We start from the raw sequence: 11,368 nt of genomic DNA, 5'->3' as shown, positions 1-11,368 counted from the left end.
TCCTGGGAGGGCGGCTGGAAAGGCCAGGCCCCGGGTCCGCCTCCTAGCCCCTTGCGCAAAGGAGCGCGCCCAGACTGGGGGTTGGGGGGCAGGTCTGAGAGGACTAAGAGAGCTACTCCTTAACGCTCAGGAAGTGAAGCTTGTGGTTTTGGGGGCTGAGCTCGGAAGGAGATTAAAAAAAGAGAGAGAGAGAGAGACAACGCAGTCTCTCCCGAAAGCAACTCAGTTTGAAAACTCGGAGCGTAGTGCCGGTGCCCTGACCCCGCAGGTAGGTCCGCTGCGCCCGTTCTGCGCCTGCCCCCCTGGTGGGGGCGGCCGCGGGGACTAACGGGGCACCGCCACTGCGGGGGCGACCAGAGGGCACTGCCAGGTTCCCGCCTGCAGCTGGCCACTGTGCGGGAGCCCGGAGAACCCTATCCGCAGGGGATTTGGCGCAGGGGAGCAGGATTCATCCGGGAAGGAAACATCTGGTGGGGAGGCGGTGGCAACTGCGATCAGGAGGCTGCCCCTCCGTGCCTCCACTCCCGCCTTCCCAGGCCCAGACGGTGAAGAGAGGCCCTGGCCCGCGTGCGCTCAGGGGGCCGCCCCGCCCTCCCGCCGCCAGCTGCTGCGCGAGGTCGCCTTCCCACGCGCTCAGCCCTCGTCCCTACTACCCAACCCACTCCACTCTCCCAGGGTCGGGTAGGGCCAACCCGGCATGCGAGAGAGGAGCGGGGCTCCGCCTGGGTAGAGAGGCCGCCTCTGTGCTCGCCTCATCCCGCGCGGTCCCAGCCGGCGCAGGCTCTGCGCCCGCGCTGACAATTCCCCCTGCCTCCCCACCTCCTCCGACCCACCTCGCGCCGACGCAGACCCAAGCCTCAGCAGGGCCCTCAAGACCGTTTCGCCCCATTTTCCTTTACCTCTGAGTTTCATGGCTGCCTAGGGAATTCGTTTTTGCGTTTGTGGTGTCTATAAGGCCGAAGTGGCGGCTCACGCAGAGGCCCAGGGAAAACTGTGGTGGCAGGACTGCGCCCTAGGGCAGCCCCAGCACCCCCAAGCCTCCTGAAGTCCCGATCCTAGGGGCGGACTCAGACCGTGGCGGGTGGCACCCTCACTCCCAGGGGCCTTCTGGCTCTTAGGACTCCGGAAAGGTCCCTTGGGATTCCGATAGACGTCCCAGACGACTCTTCTCCCAAGCCTGTCCCCACTCCACAGTGGGACGTGGGATGCCCTCTAGGGAACGAGTCCCTGAGAACTCGTTTTCAGCTCGGAGCGCCAACAGGTAGTCTTAGTGTCCTGCATCCTGCTCTGAGAGCCGCGTAGCTCCTAGTCTGGCAGCCTAAGACGCGCGAAGGCTAAGGACGAGATCCTTGTCCCCGCCTGTGGTCCCCCAGCACCCTTGTTACTGAACTAGCCTAGACCATGGAGAGCTGCTGTACCCCCAAGAGCCTGCAGCTCCCAGGTGAACGCGGCGCCCATCGCCTTCACTCCGAGAGGAAGGCAAATTTCGAGTTCCCTAGACCTCCTTGCCTGCCTGGTTCCGCCCCCGAGCAGCCCCAAGCGGAGCTGGAGGCTCTGCCCCGCCTCACCGCCGGGCTCAGGTTTCGACCCCGGGATTAGGTGAACTGATTGGGGGTTAATGAGAGCGGCGCGGCGGGCAGCTAGCTCCCTCCCAGGCCGGCTCCTGGACCCCGGCGCACTGGCCGTGGCAGCGCACCCTGCGCTCTCCGCGTTGGATAATCTGTTGTTTCTCCGCGGACTACAGACGCCCGGCAGTTCACAGCCATCGCGCACAAGTCGGGCTCGACTTCCCCTAGACAAGGTTTTCGGTGAGCAGAACGAAAAAATGCTTTTTCCTAGGACTTGGTTTCCGAGGTTAGGTCTCGCCCCAGACTCTGCTTGCCCCCGCCGCACTCGCGTCTCCAGGCCAACCTTTTCCTCGCTTGAGGCACGAGTGAGGAGCGAGGGAGATCACGGGTATGCGAGTTCCACCCGGGGCCGGGGTCAGTCCTCTGCCATCTCCCCTCCCGCCACCTTCCTGTTCCTCTTCTCTTCTGCCTTCCTTCTCCAGCCTCTGCTGCTCTCAGCCCCTCTGCTGCTCTCTCCCAACCTCTGCTCAGCCAGCCTAGTGCGCCCCTCCTCTCCCACCACCCGCCTCCGGTTTGTAGCGGGCTCTTGGAGTGCTTGGCTTGTAGCCCCTTTCTGGTCCCCGATCCCTCGGCCCTGGAGTGATCAGCCCGTCGCTGCTCTACTCCCCAGCCCGAAAACTAGGCCAGGCAGGCAAATGAGTGGTTGAGTTGGGGTAACTGGCCAGTTGGGGACATCGGCTCTCCGGAGAGTTTGACGGAGCGAGTTTTGCTAGGAAAGGGGAGGGGCCAAGGGGTGTGGGCCGAGCAGAAGGAAGAGGCCTGAGCCTCAGCCCCGGGACGGGTTTTACCGCTGAGCTGTGGCGGCGGCGGCGGGCTCGCGCCACCTGTCCGAGTGCCACCTGGTGAGCGCGGCGCAGCGGGGCCAAGCCCCTCCTCCCGCAGGCCTCCCTCGCTCCTCCCCGGCTGAAGCTCTCTTTCCACCCGGCTCCCCAGTCCCCGGCCCAGGAGCGTGCGGACCCGCGTTTCCACCGGGTTCTTCTCTTTTGGCAGGTCTCCGCCTGACTGGGGCAGAGCAAGAACTCGAAGTGACAGTGGGCTGACGGCGGCTCCAGGCAGCGGAGTGGGGAGCGCGCCGGACCACCATGCCGCGTTCGTTCCTTGTCAAGAGCAAGAAGGCTCACAGTTACCACCAGCCGCGCTCCCCGGGACCCGACTATTCCCTCCGCCTGGAGAATGTACTCGCGCCAGGCGGAGCAGGTGCGGGGCGCGCGCGGACCGGGAGGGGCTGCTCCCAGGGACGTAGATTGTGCGCCCTGACACACCATCCCCAAAGGAGCCGGGCAGGACGACCCTGAAGCCTCCTTTGCTGCCTTTTTTGTTTCCAACCGTCCGGGTCCCTTCCGGGCTCGTCGCCTAGGTGCCACGGCCTCTTTGCTCCGGCCCTCGGATCCGGAAGGGTTCCCGGCCAGGTCTGGGAAAAAAAGAGGACGCCCGGGTGCCACGGGTTGGGGAGGCGCCACTTCAGAACCATTGGCCCCATTCAGGGCTCAGCCTGAGCTCCTATCCTGCCTCCTCTCCGCAGACAGCACCTCGAGCGCAGGAGGGGCGAAGACAGAGCCCCGGGGTCGTTTGTCCCCCGACTCACAGATGACTGAGGCCCCTGACAGAGCCTCCGCATCTCCGGGCAGCTGTGAGGGCAGCGTCTGCGACCGGAGCTCAGAGTTTGAGGATTTCTGGAGGCCTCCGTCGCCCTCTGTGTCTCCAGGTAGGAGCCAGTTGGGAGCTCTGGGGCCGGGGCAGCAGGGTTCCCACGGTGAAAAGTAAACTAACTCAGCTTTGGGTTCAGAGATGCTAAATGGATGGCGGAGGGTCTTTCCGACAGGAGAGCGCGTGTTCGTGGGGTAAGGAGCCCGTAGGGGAGGCATCTGGCTTTTCTGGGACTGCGTCAGCCTGTTTGCGGGGTCTGTTGCTTGGATCCGAGGCGGCGGGCCCCGGGTTGTTAATCTCTAACGTTCGTTTGGCGGAGATGGTGGGTGAGAGAAAATAAATGAGTCGTCTCGACAGGCAGCAACCTCGACATTTCGTTTTGTGATCAGTTGACTGCTTAGAAAGAGCTAGGATCCCCAAATCCAGACGCTGGAGTCTCAAACGGAAACCTGGGCAGTCTTTAAAAATTCCTCTGGCTCCCGCAAGCATCGGGCCTGGCAGAGCTGGGCGCTAAGCGGGAGGGACGGGTCGGGCGGAAAATCTCTGCCCTCCTCTGAGTTTTTGCAGGCGCGGATTGGGGGCCTGTTTGATTTTTCGTTCGGCGGGGTTGGCCGGCCCAGCCTTAGAGACCAGTCGGTTGGCTACATTTCCAGACAGCAATGGAGTTTTGTGCAAAGTTTTGTGCACTTTGGGTGGGAGCGAGTCGTGGGTTCTGATCGGGGAAGGAGAACACACATTAGCTGCATTCTGCCAAGTGCCTGTTATTTCCAGATTGCCTTTACTAGTTTTAAAAGATAGTCCCAACCCCATCCCTCAGTGCGTTGACCTGGCTAAAGCCATGGCTGCAGCGAATGTGTCTGGGAGCCTGGAACCCGATGATTCTTCATGGCTGTGCAGGACACCGCCCTCCAAGACGGGGTGCCGCCGCAATCTCTCCGCGGGAATCTTGGGGTGCATCCTCTCATTAAAGCGGCTAGCCTGGAGTGTGCAGTGTGGGAACAGATTTGTAAATCCGTATGCAAATAGGGAAAGGATACGTTGGGTGTCTGGTTGTAGCAGAATTCACGTTGGGCAGCGGCACAGAGGCCTCGAATGTGGGAAAGCTATGGCACTGGCAGATGGTGGCTAAACCTTGTCAATTCTTCTCTGAGAAAGGTGGTTTTTTCACCATCAAGCTATGACAAGAATGAGAATGGGGAGTATGTGGCAGGTAGTTCAAGCTCCAAACCTTCTCCCGCTGTCCCTTTGCTACTTGCACTGGGTATTGAAGGAACTGTTAGGAATGTTAATACTTCCCCGTTTTTTTTTCCCAGACAGATGTCTTCGGTAGGCCGGGCTGCATTTTGTTTGTCCTCTCCCTCCTTTCTTATCGATCCCGGAAAGAAAAGAGACGAGCGGGAATCTGTAGGGGCCGGGAGAGTGCTGGCGCTGGGCGCTGGGCAGTCTGCGCAGGAGCGCTGTCGGGCCCTAAGGGGGGCCGCCTTCTCCTGCTCAGCTCAGCTCAGCTCAGCTCAGAGCAGTTATCAGCGCAGACGGCGTGGCGCGCTTGTTCTCGTGGCACCGCGAGTTGCTCCGGTCCCACCAGAAAAGACCCTCCTAACGTCGTGCGTTTCCGCTGCCCTGGCACTAAATTTACCCATCTCCTCGACCGATGCCATTTTAATTATCCGTTTGCTGCCCTGCCGCCTGCAGCGATCCTCGAGGTCCCAGAGACCCGGTCCGCGTTTTACTCTGGGGGCGTCAGGGCACCTACCGCGGCGCCTGGCGCACGGAGTACTCCACCAGTGCTGGGCGGCTGGCAGATGCCGCTGGGCGGCCTCCGCCCCGCCGTCTGAAGCCTGACCGGACGCCCCCTTGTGCCTCCACAGCCTCAGAGAAGTCGGTGTGCCCGTCGCTGGACGAAGCCCAACCCTTCCCCCTGCCCTTCAAGCCATACTCGTGGAGCGGCCTAGCGGGTTCTGACCTGCGGCACTTGGTGCACAGTTACCGGCCGTGCGCGGCCCTGGAGCGCGGCGCGGGCCTGGGCCTCTTCTGCGAGCGCGCCCCGGAGCCAGGCCACCCCGCGGCGCTCTACGGCCCGGAGCGGGCTGCGGGCGGCGCAGGGGCCGGGGCGCCCGGGGGAGGCAGCGCAGGAGGTGGCGCTGCCGGCGGCGCGGGCCTGGGGCTCTACGGCGACTTCGGGCCCCCGGCGGCAGGGCTGTACGAGCGGCCGACGGCGGCGGCCGGCGGGCTGTACTCTGAGCGCGGCCACGGGCTGCACGCGGACAAGGGCGCCGGCGTCAAGGTGGAGTCGGAGCTGCTGTGCACCCGCTTGCTGCTGGGCGGCGACTCCTACAAGTGCATCAAGTGCAGCAAGGTGAGGCTCCCGCGCGCTTGGCTTAGTTGGCCCCACGCCCCCGCCCCTGGCCCGCGCCCCTCGGCCCCTCTCAGCGGCCTTCTCCCCGGCCCCACCCGCCTCAGGTGTTCTCCACGCCGCACGGGCTCGAGGTGCACGTGCGCAGGTCCCACAGCGGCACGAGACCCTTTGCGTGCGAGATGTGCGGCAAGACCTTCGGGCACGCGGTGAGCCTGGAGCAGCACAAAGCCGTGCACTCGCAGGTAAGCGCGGGGCGCAAGGCCGCGCGCGGCCCTGCTCAGGTTCGCTTTCGGGGATGTTCCGCTTCTCAGTGCAGTACCGGCCACTCTCCGCTTGGCATCTTTTCCCTTGACGTCCCCGGACTGCCCCCAGTCTCCTCCACCAAGGCACTTTGCCCGGATGTAGGTGTGTAGGGAAAGGTGGCCGGCTCTGGCTTCCAGGCAGCCCTAGAGTTTGGTGTCACATCATTGTAAGCCTCCGGAGGGTGATCCTGATCATAACTTTGGGTTTGAGGAGGGTTTGTATGCACTCTTGCTGCGGATATATCAGATTTATTAGCTCTGGGTTTTGTTTGTTTGTTTGTTTGTTTGTTTTTTGCCTCGCTTCTTATCACCAAATGGTTGTCACTTAATCAGCATTGATCCCTCCCAAATGAAAAGAAGGGATGTCAGCTCATTTAGAGTATCCAGCAGCATATTTGTCCTGCTGTTCTTTCATTCATTCTTTTATTAATATTTGTTGTCCAACTTCCAGTTGCTAAGCACGTGAGAATCCTGTAACACATCAGGTCCCTGACAGGATGCCCCCACAGAATTTTTCAGCTTAGCTCAGTGACAGAGAGTAGATAAGCAATTAAGTGTACAAGTAACTATGACAAGAGAATGCTCACATACAGACTTACTAAAAAGAGCAGTATTCTTCCATCTCTCTCAGCACTGGCCAGAGGGGGCAGTGGTCTCAACTGACTGAGGTCTAAGCCTCCTGTTGAGGAGGGTGGAGAAGTGTTCGTAAATGGGTGTCAAAAAAGCAGGGTGGGGATACATTTTTGCCATGGGGTGTGGAGGGCTGTGGGTGAAAAGTGGGTAGAAAAAGTGTTAAAGGGGAAGAGGGTGGGGTGGAGGGGGTAGAGATTGGAAATAAGTCCGGGGAGAGAGAATGACGGGGCAGGCTAAGTGGAAGGGGAGCCCGAAGAAAAGGAGAGCCCTGGCTCTGGGGACTTTATGGTTGGGTTAGTGGTGAGGAGGATGGCAGCCTAGATGCCTGCAGTAGGAATGCCACATCTTTCTATCCACAGGAACGAAGCTTTGACTGTAAGATCTGTGGCAAGAGCTTCAAGAGGTCATCTACGCTGTCCACACACTTGCTTATCCATTCAGACACCCGGCCCTACCCTTGTCAGTACTGTGGCAAGAGGTTCCACCAAAAGTCAGACATGAAGAAACACACCTTCATTCACACTGGTAAGCTGAAGGCCCTTGGCTTGTAGAAAAACACCTGGTGAGGGCTGGAGTGGGGGAGCATTGTTCTTCCCACCAATACAATTCACCTTTCCTGTGATATTCTGGCTGCAGAATGAGCGGTACCTTCCAGACAGTTAATCACTGCAGTGTATGCAAGAAAACAAGCAGGCAGATTCTCTTAAGTTTGTTTACAAACAACGTTCTCCCCCAAAGGGGCTTTGATTTGGGGTTGCATCCGAAGAACCACTAAGCTGATCAGCCTCAGGCTCTTTATACTTGCAAAGACTATTTTCCTCCAGCAGTTTAACTGCTGCTCCAACTGCTCAGAGCAGGGTAAGATATGAAGCTCCAGAGATTGAGGACTTTCTGCAGAGCTCCCACCCAGCCTTTTAGGGGAGGGACTTATGTGTGGCCTTTTGGCTGCATTTTTTTTTTTTTTTTTTTTTTTTTTTTTTGCAATCTAAGAGCTTATCCTGATTGAGGAGGGAAAAAAACAATGGTAAATATTACTGAGCTGTCTGCTAAGCACTTTTCAAGTGCATTGTCTCATTTTATACTCACAAAAACTCTGGGAGGTAGAAACTATTCCATATCTCCATTTTAGAGATGAGGAAAGTGAGGCACGGAAAGATTAGGTAACCTGTCCAGGGCCCCAATAGCAAGTGGCAGGGCCAGGACTTAAATTCAGGTCTGCTTGATTTCAAATATCTATTATCTTGACCACTGGTTACTGTATTTTCAGAGTCATGAAGGTTGGTAGATGTAGAAAACTTCTATTTACTTATTGCTCTTTTCAAAATTTCAGCAAGTTCATGCCATAACAATGATAATTCTTTACCTATTATAATACTTTGTTATTTACACATTGCTTCCAAATCTAGCCCTTCTTTTGATCCTTACTGCCACCCCATAAAGTAGTCTTGCCATCCTGAAACTCAGGGTGATGCAATGATTTAGCACAGGCCAGGCTAAGAGTAAATCTTGAGGCCATGGAATGCTCTGGCTTCCAATCTTGGACTCTTTCTGCAACATTTTGATTGTGTATAGGTGGCAGTTTTAATGCCAGGTGCAGTCTCTTTAATAGGAAATAATACACTTACAAGGGACCCAGAATTCTGGCTGTTGTATTCTAGAATATGAATACTGATGTAAAGCAAATTCCAGTGTGTTCCAAACACCGACCATTGATGTTTATAAATATGTTTGGGCAGTGTAGATGCCCCCATCAGAAAACTCAGAAAAATATCCTATTTTAATCGTGGACCCTTGTCTGAAATTTCCATGTAACTCACTCCTTTTGAGTAAAAGTATTTAAAACACTTACCAAAATGCAACTAAGGATCTTGACTGAATGAAACATTAAGTCCTTATCAAACATTTACATCTTAGCTAGAATTTGTTTCTCAGATTTGTTTGACCCTAAAGGGATAGGGTAAGTTTTGATGGGTGCTTCCTTATCAAGGAAATCTGAAACATGAAGACAGAAAAGGGCACAGCAAGAGGGATAGAAGTCTCCTCAAAAACAAACTTCATCAATTGTTGCACTTTTCCAAGACCAAGCCCTGACTATAATGCCATGCTGAGGCTATGTGAAAATGCATGCCATTTACCCAAATGTTAAACAGCACATGGTTTGGGGGGAAAGACCAAACATTTTTTATTTGTTATTTATTAATCTGTGGTGAAGATTTGCTAGGATATAAAGAATCCTTATAAAAAGGAAGTAAAATCAAGATAGAAGGATCAGCCATCTTGAGAAATACTTCATGACCCAAATGTGGATTTTAAAAATACGACTTTGAGAAATGTCTGTGCTTCAGATACATTCTATTGTCCTTCAAGAGCAAGAAAGAAGACAGGCTCACTGGTCCACACAAACCAACGCCCACTTGGAAACTCAGATTTGAAAACTTCCTCTGAATAAGAACAGAGTCACATGGTTTGAAGGACAGGCCCCCACCCCCACATCGAACATCTGCTCTGGGAGCTCTGTGCTTCTAAAGTCAGGGGTGCCTTGCCAGGGTGGATTCAGCTGTGAGTCTAGGCACGTGGCCTTTGCTCTGTTTCCGTTTAGCAGGAAACGGTTTGAGGCCTTTTGCTGGGAACCCCCACTCAGAAAGTCTCCCTTTCACCTGGTGCACCCATGACTTCCCAGGACTTGAGTTGCAACACGTCACCCTCCAAGTCACTTAAAGGCCTCAGACTGCGTTGCAGCCAGCTGCTGCTAAGAGCATGTGGGTCACAGTGAGTCCCCTCTAGCTTTATCATAGACTCATACTTCCTCTCCTCCCCTCCTCCATCCCTGCAGGTGAGAAGCCCCACAAATGCCAGGTGTGTGGGAAGGCATTCAGCCAGAGCTCCAACCTCATCACCCACAGCCGCAAGCACACAGGCTTCAAACCCTTTGGCTGTGACCTTTGTGGGAAGGGCTTCCAGAGGAAGGTGGACCTCAGGCGGCACCGGGAGACACAGCATGGGCTCAAATGAGGGCCCTGGCTGGCTGCAAGCAGCAAGCATTACACAACACTACGGAGGGCAGCCTCCCCACTTGCTATCATCCACTTCCGACATTTCAGGCCAGTCCGAAGATCCCAGCAGGGTGAGCCCCTCCACCTTACTTCCTGGAACAGCAAGAGGGGATAAATTACCTTTACAAAGTTCAGCCCAGAGCGGGAACCAAGTAACTTACTGGGCTGTGAACACGTCGAATAGGCTCCCCCACACCAGAAGGAAGACTCAAAAGTCAAGAGGGGCTCAGATAAAATCCTGGGCTCTGCAGTTCTCATTCCCAGCCCTGCTCCACAGACAGGACAACCCTTCAGGTTTCTTCCCTTCTCCTGACCTACCCCAGATACTTGTGTGGAAGAGGAGGAATCACCATTTACAAGGTTGACACGTGCTAATGTTTTTATTTAGAATGAAAAATGAGTGTTACTTTTTTTTTTCTTTCTGGGGAGTCTGTTAACCCCTTTCTATTGGGTGCTGCCTGTAAATCTTGGAAGAATCAATTCTCCCACTTGAAGAATGGTTCAGAAACTGACTTGGGGAAGGAGTTTCATACTTTTGAAATGACAAAATATGCTGTCCAGCCTGTTTCTTTTTTTTAAAAATTTTTTTTTTAACGTTAATCTATTCCCAAGACAGAGAGAGACAGAGCATGAATGGGGGAGGGTCAGAGAGAGGGAGACACAGAATCCAAAACAGGCTCCAGGCTCTGAGCTGTCAGCACAGAGCCGACACGGGGCTCGAACTCACGGCCCGCGAAATCATGACCTGAGCCGAAGTCGGCTGCCCAACCGACCGAGCCACCCAGGCGCCTCCAGCCTGTTTCAAGAGGGAGCAGAAGAAAAAAAATCACTTGGTGGTGAGAGGAGAGGAGAGTCCTTCCTGCAGGAGGCTTGTGAAGACTTCATCAGAGCAGCACCTCTGGACAACAAACCATCTGTTCACTCAGCAAGTGTTTATTGACCACAGGCTGCAGGCCTGGGTATCAGGGAGCCAGAGATTAAAGGTATGGCCCTTGCCCCTGCCCTTCAAAAGCTAACAGTTGCACCTCCGAGTGGCTGGGTCTGATTTTTCCCTCCAAAGGAATTTGGAGAAGACAAATAGAATCTTGAACCTTCTTTTCTGACACATTTGGATTTTATCAAGCATAAACAAACAAAAAAGGCTGAACAGATACTTCCAAGATTTGTGTGTATATTCAGTTTTTGATTGTTACACTGATATTTTTAAGATGTCTAAGCTAGCAGGCATGTGAAGTGATCTTCCGTGTGTACTAGAAGGACACAAAGTGGTATTTTTACGTTGATGAGGTTTGTAAATGTTTTTAGATCTTCTGCAGTGCATTTTGTTTGTTAATACATATTTATTAGAGTGATGTTTTAAGTTAATAAAGTATTGAGACTCTTACCTATGGCTTTTCATTTAGGTAGGGAATTTGGAAAAGACTTGTTTTAGTCCATAGTGGGAGTTGGTCCTGAAGAAGCTATAGTGAGGTATTAAAAGTAAAGCAGACGAGCCAATATCCAGAAGAGAGTAAGATCCAATTGCTCGGATTTTCATATGCTTTTCCCTTCTATACCTCAAAAATCCTTCTTTCTTAACAGAAAAACTAGGTATACAAAACTAAGCTCCTGTCTTATAGAGTCCCTGATGGTCCTCATGTACATAGATCCTTCTGAGGACCTCAGGGTTGTTTTTGTTTGTTTGTTTTTTGTGTTTTGTTTTGTTTATAGGTCAGAAGGCTCCCATATGAATAAAGAAATCACAGTTCT

The 11,368-nt window shown here is 54.5% G+C and overlaps 1 protein-coding gene across 1 annotated transcript; it reads left to right on the top strand.

Moving 5' to 3' along the window:
- Nucleotides 1-203: 203 nt before the first annotated feature.
- On the top strand, nt 204-10,911 carry GFI1 (growth factor independent 1 transcriptional repressor; the record flags this gene model as incomplete). Its single annotated transcript, NM_001112709.1, is given in 7 exon segments — nt 204-268; nt 2,619-2,825; nt 3,151-3,333; nt 5,144-5,631; nt 5,736-5,873; nt 6,926-7,091; nt 9,400-10,911. Coding segments are annotated over 6 exon segments (1,269 nt in total). The 5' UTR covers nt 204-268; nt 2,619-2,710.
- Between the last annotated feature and the right edge of the window lie 457 nt (nt 10,912-11,368).

This window comes from Felis catus, chromosome C1, assembly GCF_018350175.1.
Source record: "Felis catus isolate Fca126 chromosome C1, F.catus_Fca126_mat1.0, whole genome shotgun sequence".
Classification (NCBI taxonomy): domain Eukaryota; kingdom Metazoa; phylum Chordata; class Mammalia; order Carnivora; family Felidae; genus Felis; species Felis catus.
The sequence above is the reverse complement of the archived record's forward strand: the minus strand, read 5'-3'. Positions and strand labels throughout refer to the sequence as shown.